The sequence below is a fragment of the Struthio camelus genome, chromosome 2 (assembly GCF_040807025.1).
Source record: "Struthio camelus isolate bStrCam1 chromosome 2, bStrCam1.hap1, whole genome shotgun sequence".
NCBI lineage: Eukaryota > Metazoa > Chordata > Aves > Struthioniformes > Struthionidae > Struthio > Struthio camelus.
In genome coordinates this window covers 69634946-69646989 of record NC_090943.1, presented here as the reverse complement: position 1 = coordinate 69646989, position 12044 = coordinate 69634946, and the positions used below count along the sequence as shown (strand labels likewise).

The window sequence follows — 12044 nt, the reverse complement described above, 5'->3', positions numbered from 1 at the left end:
GCATTGCTAGACCTTGTACTAACAAACAAAGAAGGTCTGGTTGGAGATGTGAAGGTTGGGGGCAGCCTCGGCTGCAGTGACCATGAGATGGTGGAGTTGAGGATCCTACGAGGAGGGAGCAGGGCAATGAGCAGGATTGCAACGCTGGACTTCAGGAGAGCTAACTTGGGCCTCTTCAGGGACCTGCTTGGAGGAACCTCATGGGGTAGGGCCCTAGAAGGAAGAGGGGTCCAAGAAAGCTGGTTAATATTCAAGCATCACTTCCTCCAGGCTCAAGATGGGTGCATCCCTCTGAGTAAGAAGTCCAGCAAAGCGGGCAGGAGACCTGCATGGATGAGCAAGGAACTGCTGGCCAAATTCCAACACAAGAAGGAAGTCCACAGAAGGTGGAAAAGGGGACAGGCCACTTGGGAGGAATACAGGGACGTTGTCAGAGTGTGCAGGGATGCGACAAGGAAGGCTAAGGCCTAGTTGGAATTCAATCTGGCAAGGGATGCCAAGGACAACAAGAAGGGCTTTTTCAAATACATCAATAGCAAAAGGAAGACCAGGGAAAACGTGGGCCCGCTGCTGAATGGGGCGGGTGCCCTGGTCACAAAGGATATAGAGAAGGCAGAGTTGCTGAATGCTGCCTTTGCTTCAGTCTTCACTGCTAAGGCCAGTCCTCGGGAATTCCAGACCCTGGGGACAAGAGAGGAAGGCTGGAGAAAGGAAGACTCTTCCTTGGTTGAGGAGGATCGGGTTAGAGATCTTTTGTCCAAACCTGACATCCACAAATCCCACGGGCCCCTGATGGGATGCACCCACGAGTGCCGAGGGAGCTGGTGGATGTTATGGCTAGGCCACTCTCCATCATCTTGGAAAGGTCCTGGAGATCAGGAGAGGTGCCTGAGGACTGGAAGAAAGCCAACTTCACCCCAGTCTTCCAAAAGGGCAAAAAGGAGGAGCCAGGAAGTTCGACAAAGGCAAGTGCAGGGTCCTGCACCTAGGGAGGCATAACCCCATGCAGCAGTACAGGTTGACCTGCTGGAAAGCAGCTCTGCAGAGAAGGACCTGGGAGTCCTGATGGACAACAAGTTAACCATGAGCCAGCAGTGTGCCCTTGTGGCCAAGAAGGCCAATGGGATCCTGGGGAGCATGAGGAAGAGTGCTGCCAGCAGGTAGAGGGAGGTGATCCTCCCCCTCTTCTCAGCCCTGGGGAGGCCACATCTGGAGGACTCTGTCCAATTCTGGGCTCCCCAGTACAAGAGAGGCATGGGGCTACTGGAGAGAGTCCAGCAGAGGGCTACAAAGAGGATGAGGGGACTGGAGCCTCTCTCCTGTGAAGAAAGGCTGAGAGATCTGGGCTTGTTTAGCCTGGAGAAGAGAAGACTGAGGGGGGATCTGATCAACGTGTATAAGTATCTGAAGGGGGGGTGTCAAGAGGATGAGGCCAATCTCTGCTCCGTGGTGCCCAGCAACAGGACAAGAGGCAACAGGCATAAGCTGAACCACAGGAAGTTCCATCTGAACCTGAGGAAAAACTTCTTGACTGTGAGGGTGACAGAGCACTGGAACAGGTAGTCCAGAGAGGTAGTGGAGTCTCCTTCCCTGGAGATATTCAAAAGCTGACTGGACGCGATCCTGGGCAACATGCTGTAGAGGACCCTGCTTGAGCAGGGAGGTTGGACTAGATGATCCCCAGAGGTCCCTTCCAACCTTGGCGATTCTGTGATCTGGAGAGCAGTATGCATTTCATCAATCCTGCTGGGACAGCAGCAGCAGTTCTGGGTGCTCAGGAGTCAACCAAAAAACCGGGCAACTGTCAGTATCGGGCTAGCAAGCCTGTAGGCAGACTGCTTAGGTAGCTGTGGTCAAAATTTGGTATTACTTAAACGCTTTTCTCCTCTTTACATCTCTTGGTGAAACTAGTCCTTCTTAGCAATCACCTGTGAACAGAGCTTGTATGATAGCATTTCTGTCCAGGCATATTTCTTGTCTCTAGCGTGATAAAGTAATGCTTTACCTTTGTTTCTAACACTGTCCAGAAAGGTAATTGCATAAAAATTGTAATATTAATAATTTTTTTTCACCCTGGAAAGGAGAATGGCACTATATGGATGGACTGTAAGGATCAAAACCTTTCTTTTGTTTGTTTTGCAGTCTGGTAGCCAGAAGAGCTAGCTTGTTTTGCTTTTCATAATTATTAAATGAATCTGATTCTGTATAAATGAAGTTTCCAGGTTCACCGTGCCCTGCACGCCCTGAAGCCATTTCCTCTCAAAGCAGTGGCCTCTGACCTTAGTTAAATCTGAGCTGCTCTGTGTTGATGCCTCTGTCCTACTTGCACATCTGAGTGCTATACAGGTGATAGGGCTGTGTGGGGTGATGGAGTCTCTGCCTGGTTCTCTATCAGGTATCTGGTGCTAGCCTTGACCAAAGTCCCTTTTTGGATTGTTGGAGGGCGTCCTGCAGTGGGGAGCCAGATCCTGGCCCTACCACATGCATTTCTTTTTGTTTTTTTAATGAACTCAAACCATCTGGGCATTGTACTGCAGGAGTACGCGTGTGTTAGGGTACACGTGTAACTCTTGTTTTACATTATGGGTCAGGTCTTTTCAGTAAGACTTAGTAAGTCCTTGTGTGGTTAGTGAGTGTGATTTGCTGAGTTAGGAGGAAAAATAGAAGAAATCCACTGTCACCTGATGACTTACCTCCTTTTGGAAAAAAGGAAAGAAACCACCACCACCCCCCTAAAAAAAGGAAAAAAGTAAAGCAAGGGTAGTACAATTCTTGATGGCTGAAGCCTTTTGCAGGAATGTTTGCAGGTGTAACATTATCCTATATCTGTTCATCCATAGGCATGGAAGAGAAAAATAAGGCAGAGGAGGAGTATTATCCCATCTCCATTCATTTGTATCTGCCAGTGCAGACCCAAGCATTTGGCACCTAGTGTGCACTCCTGCATCACCTGAGCCATGAACAGCCTCTCCGTTTCTTCACGTGCTCCCTCTCTCCCTCCAGCTGAGAATGGAACTACTTGCTCCCTGGTCAACAGTACTAATTTGTAGATACTGGAGTACTTCCTATTCTCTAAAGCATGAGTAGTAATGGAGAAAATGAATACAAAGAAAAGTTCCTCAGGATGCTGACCATGCTGTTTAGGAGTATACCACCACTTTTTCAGAAGCTGGCTTAGCCTTCTAAAGCAGAGAAGGCAAAAGAGTGTGGTAATATAGTCACAGAACTGAGAAGAAAACCAGTTATTAGGGCCTAATACACTGAAGCCCCTTGGTTAGCTAATGAGGTCCTTGGCCTGTGGTGTTTAAGTAGGTGAAATTTTAATCATTTCGTTCACTGTTGCAATTGCTGCAGTCCCTCCTCGAGCACTGTATTCTATTTCCTATTGTGGTGTTCACGTGCATCTTAAAATTCAGCTCAGTTAATTTGGTGAAAATGGGAATAAAGTAAAATTTATGGTTTTAAAAAATAGCCAATTTGACAAATAATAAGCAGCTAGCTTGTCAGGCTTAACAATAAAATGTTGTTAAGACATCAGTGTGGAAGAAGAGACTGTGTATTAAGTTTCTGACAGCTGGATTCATGTTTTCAGCTTTCAGAAACCCAACAGCTTTATAAAAAGCATCATAATCTTTGCAGAACAAAGAAATATTACTTCAGTGCTCATCTGTGCCAACAAAGAATGATTTTCAATGCTTTCTCTCAACGTCTTAAAAAACACTCTTTCTTTCCTTTTAAGAAAGCATTAGATTGTGAATAAATAGTAGGCTAGACAGAGCTACTACAAGGCCAGAAAAAATATTTTTTAGAGCTGAGCTAAATTTCTTAAAATTATAAATCAAATGAAAATTGTACTCCCAGTCCTGAAGTTATTCATGGTATGATGCTAACTCACTGGAAAGCTTGGCTGTAAAACATTTGGTGGCTGAGTTGCAATGGTAGTGGTTGCGCCTCCCTCTTATCTGATTCTTCAGTGTTTAGAGCATTTGCCCAGGACCTAGGAAACCTCTGCCTGAGGGTGTTTAAATCCAGCTATATAAGAGTGCTGTATTGGAGTGCAGCCTCCCGAGTAGCCACTGCTGGTCCTGTTCTCCTCTATACAAAAAAGCCTTCGATTGGAGAGGGACAAGCCTGCCCACAAAGCTGAGAACGTCCCCTCTGTCGTAATGAAGGTTTCAGTATCAACGGACAAGGTGAAACAACCCGAGCAGAAAAGATTAAGGAGGATCTTACCTCAAAACATGCCCTAACCCATCACCTTGGGTACTTGCGTGAGCTGGAGTAGGCCCAAGTTTGAATCCACTTTCTTCTAGATTCCAGGTGATCCCAGTTTAATTATTCCTGCTGCTAACTGTGTGTAAGAGCAAGAGCAGTCTGTTTCCACCAGGAGTGATTCGCTGGTAAATAGATGACCCGGGAACTGGCGATGAAGCTTCTGTTTTGTCTGGCACAAGGGGGACACGAGCTTAAAACTCTCACAACTTGGAGAAACGTCCCAGGGGCTAAGCATCCCTACTGAGGTTTTGTAGCTCATCATTAAAGTATAGAAGAAGCTGAGCTCTTGATTTCCTTTCCTTTTCTTATGAGTACCCTCAAGTGAAATACATCCTTTTATGTTAAATGGAAGGTCTTGTGTGAAATCTACAGCAGTTTTACGTGCCTGTTTTGAAGAACAGACTGATACACACTTAATTCAATTTGATCCGAACCAGTGTTCTTAAGTTATCATGGCTCAGATGTTGAGCACCAAAATAATCACTCTGTTATCGGCCCATATTAGCTCCCTTCTATCCATTTAGCAGAATGGAAATGTCAGAGCCTGCCAAGTCCATTACTGGTTTGGAGATACTGTTGCGTCTTCAGCCAGCTCTTTTTATATAGTGGTGCAGTATTGTGCTGAGGCTGGCCTTTAAGCATAGACTGTGGAATCCTGAGACTCAGTTGAAGAGTATGTTCTAGCAACACCGGCCCGAATTGGGCATTTCCTGGGTTGTTTGTTGAGCAATTTTCATGTAAGCTGTTTTGCAATAGTAGTAGTTTCTACTCTGTAGACAAACAGTATGCGGGAGACAGGGCTCTGTAATTCAGCAGGAAGCAGTAGTGGGTGAGACTTTCTGTGAACTGCATGTACAGTGTAACTGTATGTAGGGGTCCCACTTTCCTGTTAGTTTTTCAAAGACTGAATGAAAAGCTGTGAGTTGGCATGATGTGGTTGTCTGATTAGGTTGCATAAATATTTATTTTAATTAAAAGAACAACTCAACCATCAGTGTGTTTGCTTTAGTTGTATTTATTGTTTCTGCTCAAATGCCTTCTGGGGGAAACACTGTTCCTTTCCTCCTCCTTTATCGCAACCCAATCTCTTCCTGACACTACTGCTCTGCAGATTGTACACTGTACAATTGTACGCTGTAGCTTCTCAAAGTGAGTGTCAGCAGTAGGAGATGATAAAAGAGTAACTGTGCTTCTTAAATCTGTTCAGAATAGACATTTTGAACATTGTGTATTGCGTGAGTACTTACAGGTTTGTTTTTTTTTTTAATGAATAGATGTAGAATCATAAGTGTATGGATGTTGTGCTAAACTTTGGTTCTTTCTTTTAACAGGCTGTGAAAGAAGAGACCTCCTTTGTAAATCCCAGTAAGACCTCCAGCCTGCAGGACCCTAATGTAAGGTCTGTTGCTTCTTGTTTGTAGGGAAAACATCAAATAAGTACCTAGCGAAGTGTGGCATATTCCAAAGATTGGGTGTAGAGCGTGTGTTCCAAATCGGTGTGCTCCTCCCCAAGCTGCAGTGTGAAGTTCATCAAGCAGTGACCTGAGGAGACAGTGTCTGTCAGCAGGGTGCATATACGTGTGTTGTATTTACTTGAAGAATTAAAAGCTCAGCTCTAAAAATCAGGTCTAGTAGCAGACTTGGAAAAACCTGTGTAACAAATGTCAATTTTCAGAATTTTTATTTCGGAGAAGTGCTAGGTGCTGCCGAAATTGGAGTATTTTCCTGTTTGTGTTTTTCTGATTTCTGCAAGTACTTTACGTGGAAGAAAATGCATTTGGTATACAGCCTTTGGAAAAACAGTTCATTTGCATCTCTTACCAGGCAGGAGGAGTGGTATTTTTGTTCAGTGGACAGCAGTTTTCCTTTTGTGCGTGACCATTTTGAAAGGGCTTATTAATTGGATTTAAACATTATTTGGATGGCACAGTATGCTATCTTTTAGCAGGTGTTTAGGGAAGAGGTTACTGCATAGGTATTTGGAAATTGCCCAGCTCTAAAGGTATGGTAGTGCTGTTGTTTTGGACATCTTTGGTGTCAGAAAGGTCACCATCAGAGCAGAGTTTGAGGAAAAAAAAAAATCCATTTAGAGCATGACAGTCAAGCAGGCCATTAATCAGCTAGTTCTGCTAGCACACTGGTCGTCTCTCTTTTTTTTTTTTGTTATAACTTTCTGATGATGACTTTTACGATTAAAAACAGATGCTTAAGCATCTTGTAGAAAAGGCTGGATGAGGGCAGAGAAATTAAGTTTCCTAGGGCCACTGAGAAAAATTCAGCAGGCATGTTATGTAGAGATCTATCTCTTCATTTAATAGAAATGGGGTCGTGTGTTGTCTTTCCCACTACACCCTTTGCTGGATTGCTGTCACTTCCAGAAACAATTCAGGAGAAGTTGGTTCATAAAACTGTATGTGATTTGGAGCATGGCTAAAGACTTGTTTTCCTCGCTGTTCTTTACTGAGCTTTCCCATAACATCTGTAGGAAAGCCTTATTATTTCACATTTTGTAACAGTCTCTCTTCTTCATCGTGTAAACGAGTTGTGTGCTTTGTGAAGTTAGGTACTATTCAGCATGAGTAAGGTTGGCAACCTGGCCATAAAGCTGACTTTACTGTTTGTTTTCCAAACTTATAAACTCATAAAAACCACTCTGAAGTTCTGAGTATGCAACAGTCGGGTATATATTTGTCTAATATTTATTTTTATCTGGTTTATGTCAAACACTATTTCTTCCACAGTCAGTTGTGCCAAATTAAATTGTATTGTTTTATTGCTTTGTGCTTGTGTTCTGAAGGTGCAAATATACAAGTAATCAGTGCTCAGGAACAGAGCAATTTTAGGAGTCTGCATTCAGAACCTGGAGAATAATGCAAAGCAAGTGCAGGGTCTAAGCATTGCTCTTTTCCCTTCCAAGTGGCTCCCTTTTCTGCAGTAACATCTGTCCCCTTACAGAGAGCCTGAATGTGACCTATTTGCCTCTGAAGTCCTATGTAACCTCTACTTTGAGGACTTGGGTGGACACAAATGACCCTTTGCTCAGCTGGGAATTACATCCGAATAGAGTCAAGGGTTAGTTAAGACGTGTCAAACAAATCACCCAGGAGCGTTTTTCTTCTTGAGTTGAGAAATATGCAAGTGTTATTTGTGAAAAAGCCCTTCTTGTGGAACATAATTTTTCTTCCTGCAAGTACCCATTCAGGCATTCCTGTGAACATTTGTGCCAGTCGACAGCACCTGCGTGAATGTTTGAGGAAACAAACAAAATACTCGTTTGCCGAAATATGCTTGCCAGTTGAAACCAGTATCTGTCACAGCTGTTTAACAGTATTCCACTCTTTTCATGCAAGAGATTTATATCAGGGCAGTGACTTCATGTATTTGATTGCTGGAATGATGACTGTACAATATATTAGCAAAATGCTCTGGTTTTTCAAACCCAAGACACTGGGAAGTGTGTTCGGCATTAACAACAAGTGAATGTATGCATTTCTGATCACTCACTGAAGCATGATTTGCTCGTAGGAGTAGGGAAATAGGAGGTGAGGAGGGAGGGCACTAGTGTTTGTTCGAGTGAAGGGCTGTGCTCTTTTTACCACCATCTTGTCTGCTCTCCCATTGCCAGTCTGAAGATTATGCTTCTAATGAATGAACTGCTTAGATAGGGCCTGCAATCCCCCTGAGCAATTATTTTAGCATCTGCCATGGCAGACTCAATTTGGCTAACAATTGCTATAGTTCTTTGCAGAATTAGTTCTGGTTCAACTAGTAATTACTCATATGTATGTGCCGTATAGCTGTTTTTGCCACAAGCATATCTCCAGTCATTTTACCGGGCGTAGCCTCAGAGCAGTGTGTAAGGATGTGTTTGTGTAAAGCCACCATGTATCAGTCAGTTTAGTCACCTGATTTCTGTGTGTGTTGGCAAACTGCAGATCTTTCTATATCCAATTCATTTAAATACTTGGGGGGGGGGGGAGGCAGGGGGAAGCCCTGCAGCTGAAGCTGAAATGGCACTAATTCTTCGAGTTTCAGGAGGGAAAAGCTTCGGAAATTAGCTCTGTCATTCCGTGTGCAGGCTGCAAGTGCAAGGCTCATCTTCTGCTCTTCCTGTTAATGGCTAACCTGTAGACGTCAAATGAAGCTGCAGGAAGGCGTGGGGCCGCAGGAGAGCCCAGTCCTCTCTCCTCCCTGCTTTTAGAGAGCAGTGCTGTGTCTCTCTATAGCTCTCCCTCCTCTAGCAAGGAGTGATGGATTTTTTTTTTTTTCTCCCCAGACTATTTTAAGTGCTGGTTCCCCAGTTCAATGAGGAGGGGAAAAAGCTGGTGACTCAGTCAACTCAATACGTGCCACTGTGTGCTAGCTCACACTCCTGTTACTCTGCATTTAAAGCTGACACGACACTGTGAACTCGGACCTGGGCATACATCCCACCTTGCTGACTCTGCTGCTTTGCTGATAACCCCCGGCAGAGCAGCAGATCGGAACAGCAGCAGTACGGGAAATTCTGTGGTTACCTCAGCTGGGTCCACGCGGGCTGCATGTGACAGTTCCCAGCTGAACAAAGTTGAATGAGAGCAACTACTAGGAGGGGAATTTCAAAAGCGGGCTAAGTAGGAAAGCTGCCAGCTTTCTTGGTAAGACACAGAAGAGAGGATCAGTTAGAGGTGTTGTTATTACAGGTCTGTTGTAGCACACTTGAAAGCATACACCTGTTTTCATCAACAACCAAGTGAAAACACACACCTCTTTTCGTCGGCACCCAAGTAATACGTACACAGACGCACAGCCCAGCTATAGCTGTGGCATAAGCATTTTGGACAAGGTAAAACTTAATGTGTTGTTCTTCCTAGCAAATGTTAGGGTTAACATTATTCCAAATGGATTATGGAAAATAAATACCTGGAAAAATCTGTTCTATTATGCATATTGTTTGCATTTTATACTGCCTGTATCAAATCAAGAAGAAATACAGCTAGTTTGCAGCTACCACCTTGCATAGTGAGGCATGCTTTGGGTAAGGCATGTAGCAACACAGTGCTTATGTGAGCATTTGTCTAATTTGGAATTTACATTGCCAGCAATGGTTTTTGACAGCATTTCTGTGGGAATGTCTTATGCTTAGAATGGTGAGTAAAATTTGACGTTAGTCCTTCAAATATGGAGCAGGTTTGGTGGGAGATTGCAAAATGATCCACTCTGGCTGAATTTACTCTGTATGATCAGGAAGGTTGAGAAGAAGCCATGGTAGCTCACAGTCTGTGTAGGAGATGATGAATACTGTGTGCTCTGAGGAATTCAGCTGTTCAGAAAAGAGAGCAGCACTCTTTGGGAAATGCCAAGTCTGCAACTCCCAGGAGGTTCTGAAGGAGGGTGATCATGTTAGTCTGTTTTATGTACCAGCTTCCACTAGTGCAAGAAGGACCTTTCTAACAGATCATTTCCATCTTTAGTGTTGTTTGAGGAAGACCAGTCACAATGTTGGTTGGGCCAAGAGGAATTGTAAGGAAATAGCAAAAGTATTTCTTGGACTGGTGGAAACTCTCTTAAGCCCAATCATCTAACTCAATGTCCAGTGGCAGTGTTTGAGAATTCCCTGATTAGTTATCTAATTTAAATCTGGTTTGAGATTGCTGCAGGGTCTTACAAACAGTTTTGCTAAGGCAAGGCTCTTGTGCTCTTACCTGCCTCCAATTAGGAATTTTTATTCAATCCTTTGCTTTGAGAGATCAGAGTTCAGGCTGTCCACCAGGACATTTATGTAATGGAGCAAATGTCTTGTAAGAAGTATAAAAAAAATCTTACAGGAAGTATAAAAACGAAAATTGCAGTCATCCAGTTGATTATCATATCTGCTCACTCTCCTCTGGGTCAGAAGGCTGGCCCATCTAGTGATCAAGGATGCAGAGGTTTCTCTCATGCAATGTATCAAGTGAATCTGAACCACTTTGTCGCCTTTTATAAACTCCACCTAGTGCTTAGTTTTAAACAGGTAAACCCTTGAACTTACTTTCCAGAAATTTCCCACTTAATTGCCAGTCTGCTTCATTTGCTAAATGTAACAAATATTTGCAAATGTAACAATATCAAGAGACTTCCTTTCGTTGTTCCTTTCCTTATTTAACGCTTTGCCAGACATTAGCAACATCTCTACTACTTCCCTGCTGTCTATACATAAAGCTCTCCTGAAAACTCTTTAGAGTGTCTGTTCTCTCTCTGCCTAAGACCTTCTAATCATGCTGGTTAGGCCTATAGGGTGTATATGGGTGTCTATGTGCACGCAGAGTCATACATGTAGAGTTTGGCTGTATTAGCATACAATTCAACACATTTCTTATGTTCTTCTCTTCTTCCAATATGGCTGAATGCAATCCCTGGTATAACTGTGCTGCGCTGCCTTTGGGAATTCCAGTATATGTAGAATTAGACTAAATTCATGCCGGTGGCAGGAATTAGTAATACTTTGGAACCAGACAAAAGGGCTCTCTGTCCTCAGGCATAGCCTATTTGCCAAACCCAGTTTTCATCTTTGGACACATGAGGCAGTGGAAATGTTAGCAAAAGTGCCTAAAGTTGGGCAAAGTATGGTAAGCAACTGAAGACAAATTTTGTAAGATAGGAAGTAAATGGCAACAGGATTTGCTGATAATGTGGGGTTTTTTTCTTCATGGTGACTTGGAGCCTAGGGAAGTTTAGAGAGATCTCTGATTCTGGTAATCTAGCTGAAGATCTTCAAGAGCTGGTATATGTCAACACTAATACCTTCTTCATCATCTGCTAAATTGCAGTCTTTGTTTTGGGAGAAGTTGTTTACTGATACACCCACAAGACAAGCCAGATGTTGTTGAAATAATTAAAGATACACTCTGAGGTTATGTTTTGAAAAACTGAAATGGTAATTCACATTGTTTTTTAGAAATTCTAGTTAATTATCATAGAATTGTAGAACTGTTTATTGGAAGAGTTGCTTGGAGGTCATACAGACCAGCCTCCTGCTGAAGCAGGACTGTCACGAACACTGGATCAGGTCAGCCACGGCTTTGTCTAGGTGAGTTTTGAAAACCTCAAGATTAGGATGGAGATGGAGATTATATAGCCTCTCATGTGAATACACATGTAAACACAAGTTCCTGCACTTCTAAGGTTGCCAGTGTCAGTGATGTCAGTGAAGAACCTTCCTCAGTTCAAGCCCTCAAATTGCCTGATCAGTTACTACTGTTTCTGTCGCCATCGTCGTTAGCAATTGGGTGCCATGTGGTACATTTATCAACTGCACTATTTTTTTCCCTTTGTAACATGCTTTTGGACTGTTACCAGCTCTGGCATGCCTTACATCCCACATGGCTCAGGATTTGTCTGTGGAGTTCTTTCTGTTTAGACCAACTGCTGCATCACCCTTTGTTGATCCTTGTTATCCAAATTATCTCATCTTTCATAGGATTGCAAATAGAAATATTCTTCTTATGTGGGAGTAGGTATAAGCACCAGCTGGTGCTTTGTGCATTCGTTTATTCTAATTTTCTTTGTAAATCTTCCCATCCAAAACCAAATTACACTATTACATTAAGACTAATTACATTAGCAGCTGCTCAACATGTAACATAAATTTAAATGTTATCTCACAGAGCTTGATGATGTTGCACTCCAGAAAAGAAGGGTGGAGAATATTAAATTATATCAAGTTATACAGGGAACAGAGAAGTCAGGAAAAGTAATCTCAGCAGTCTTCTGAACTCCCAGCGCAGAGTAAGCTTTGCTCGTACAAGATG

The 12044-nt window shown here is 43.2% G+C and overlaps 1 protein-coding gene across 5 annotated transcripts in view; it reads left to right on the top strand.

The window, feature by feature from the left end:
* Positions 1-12044, top strand: part of EPB41L4B (erythrocyte membrane protein band 4.1 like 4B) — a 183031-nt gene that overhangs the window by 130513 nt on the left and 40474 nt on the right. For all 5 annotated transcript variants that reach the window (XM_068936194.1, XM_068936193.1, XM_068936198.1 and 2 more), the window contains one exon: positions 5607-5674. In XM_068936194.1, the coding sequence (XP_068792295.1) occupies positions 5607-5674 (68 nt within the window). The remainder of the gene's footprint in view (positions 1-5606; positions 5675-12044) is intronic.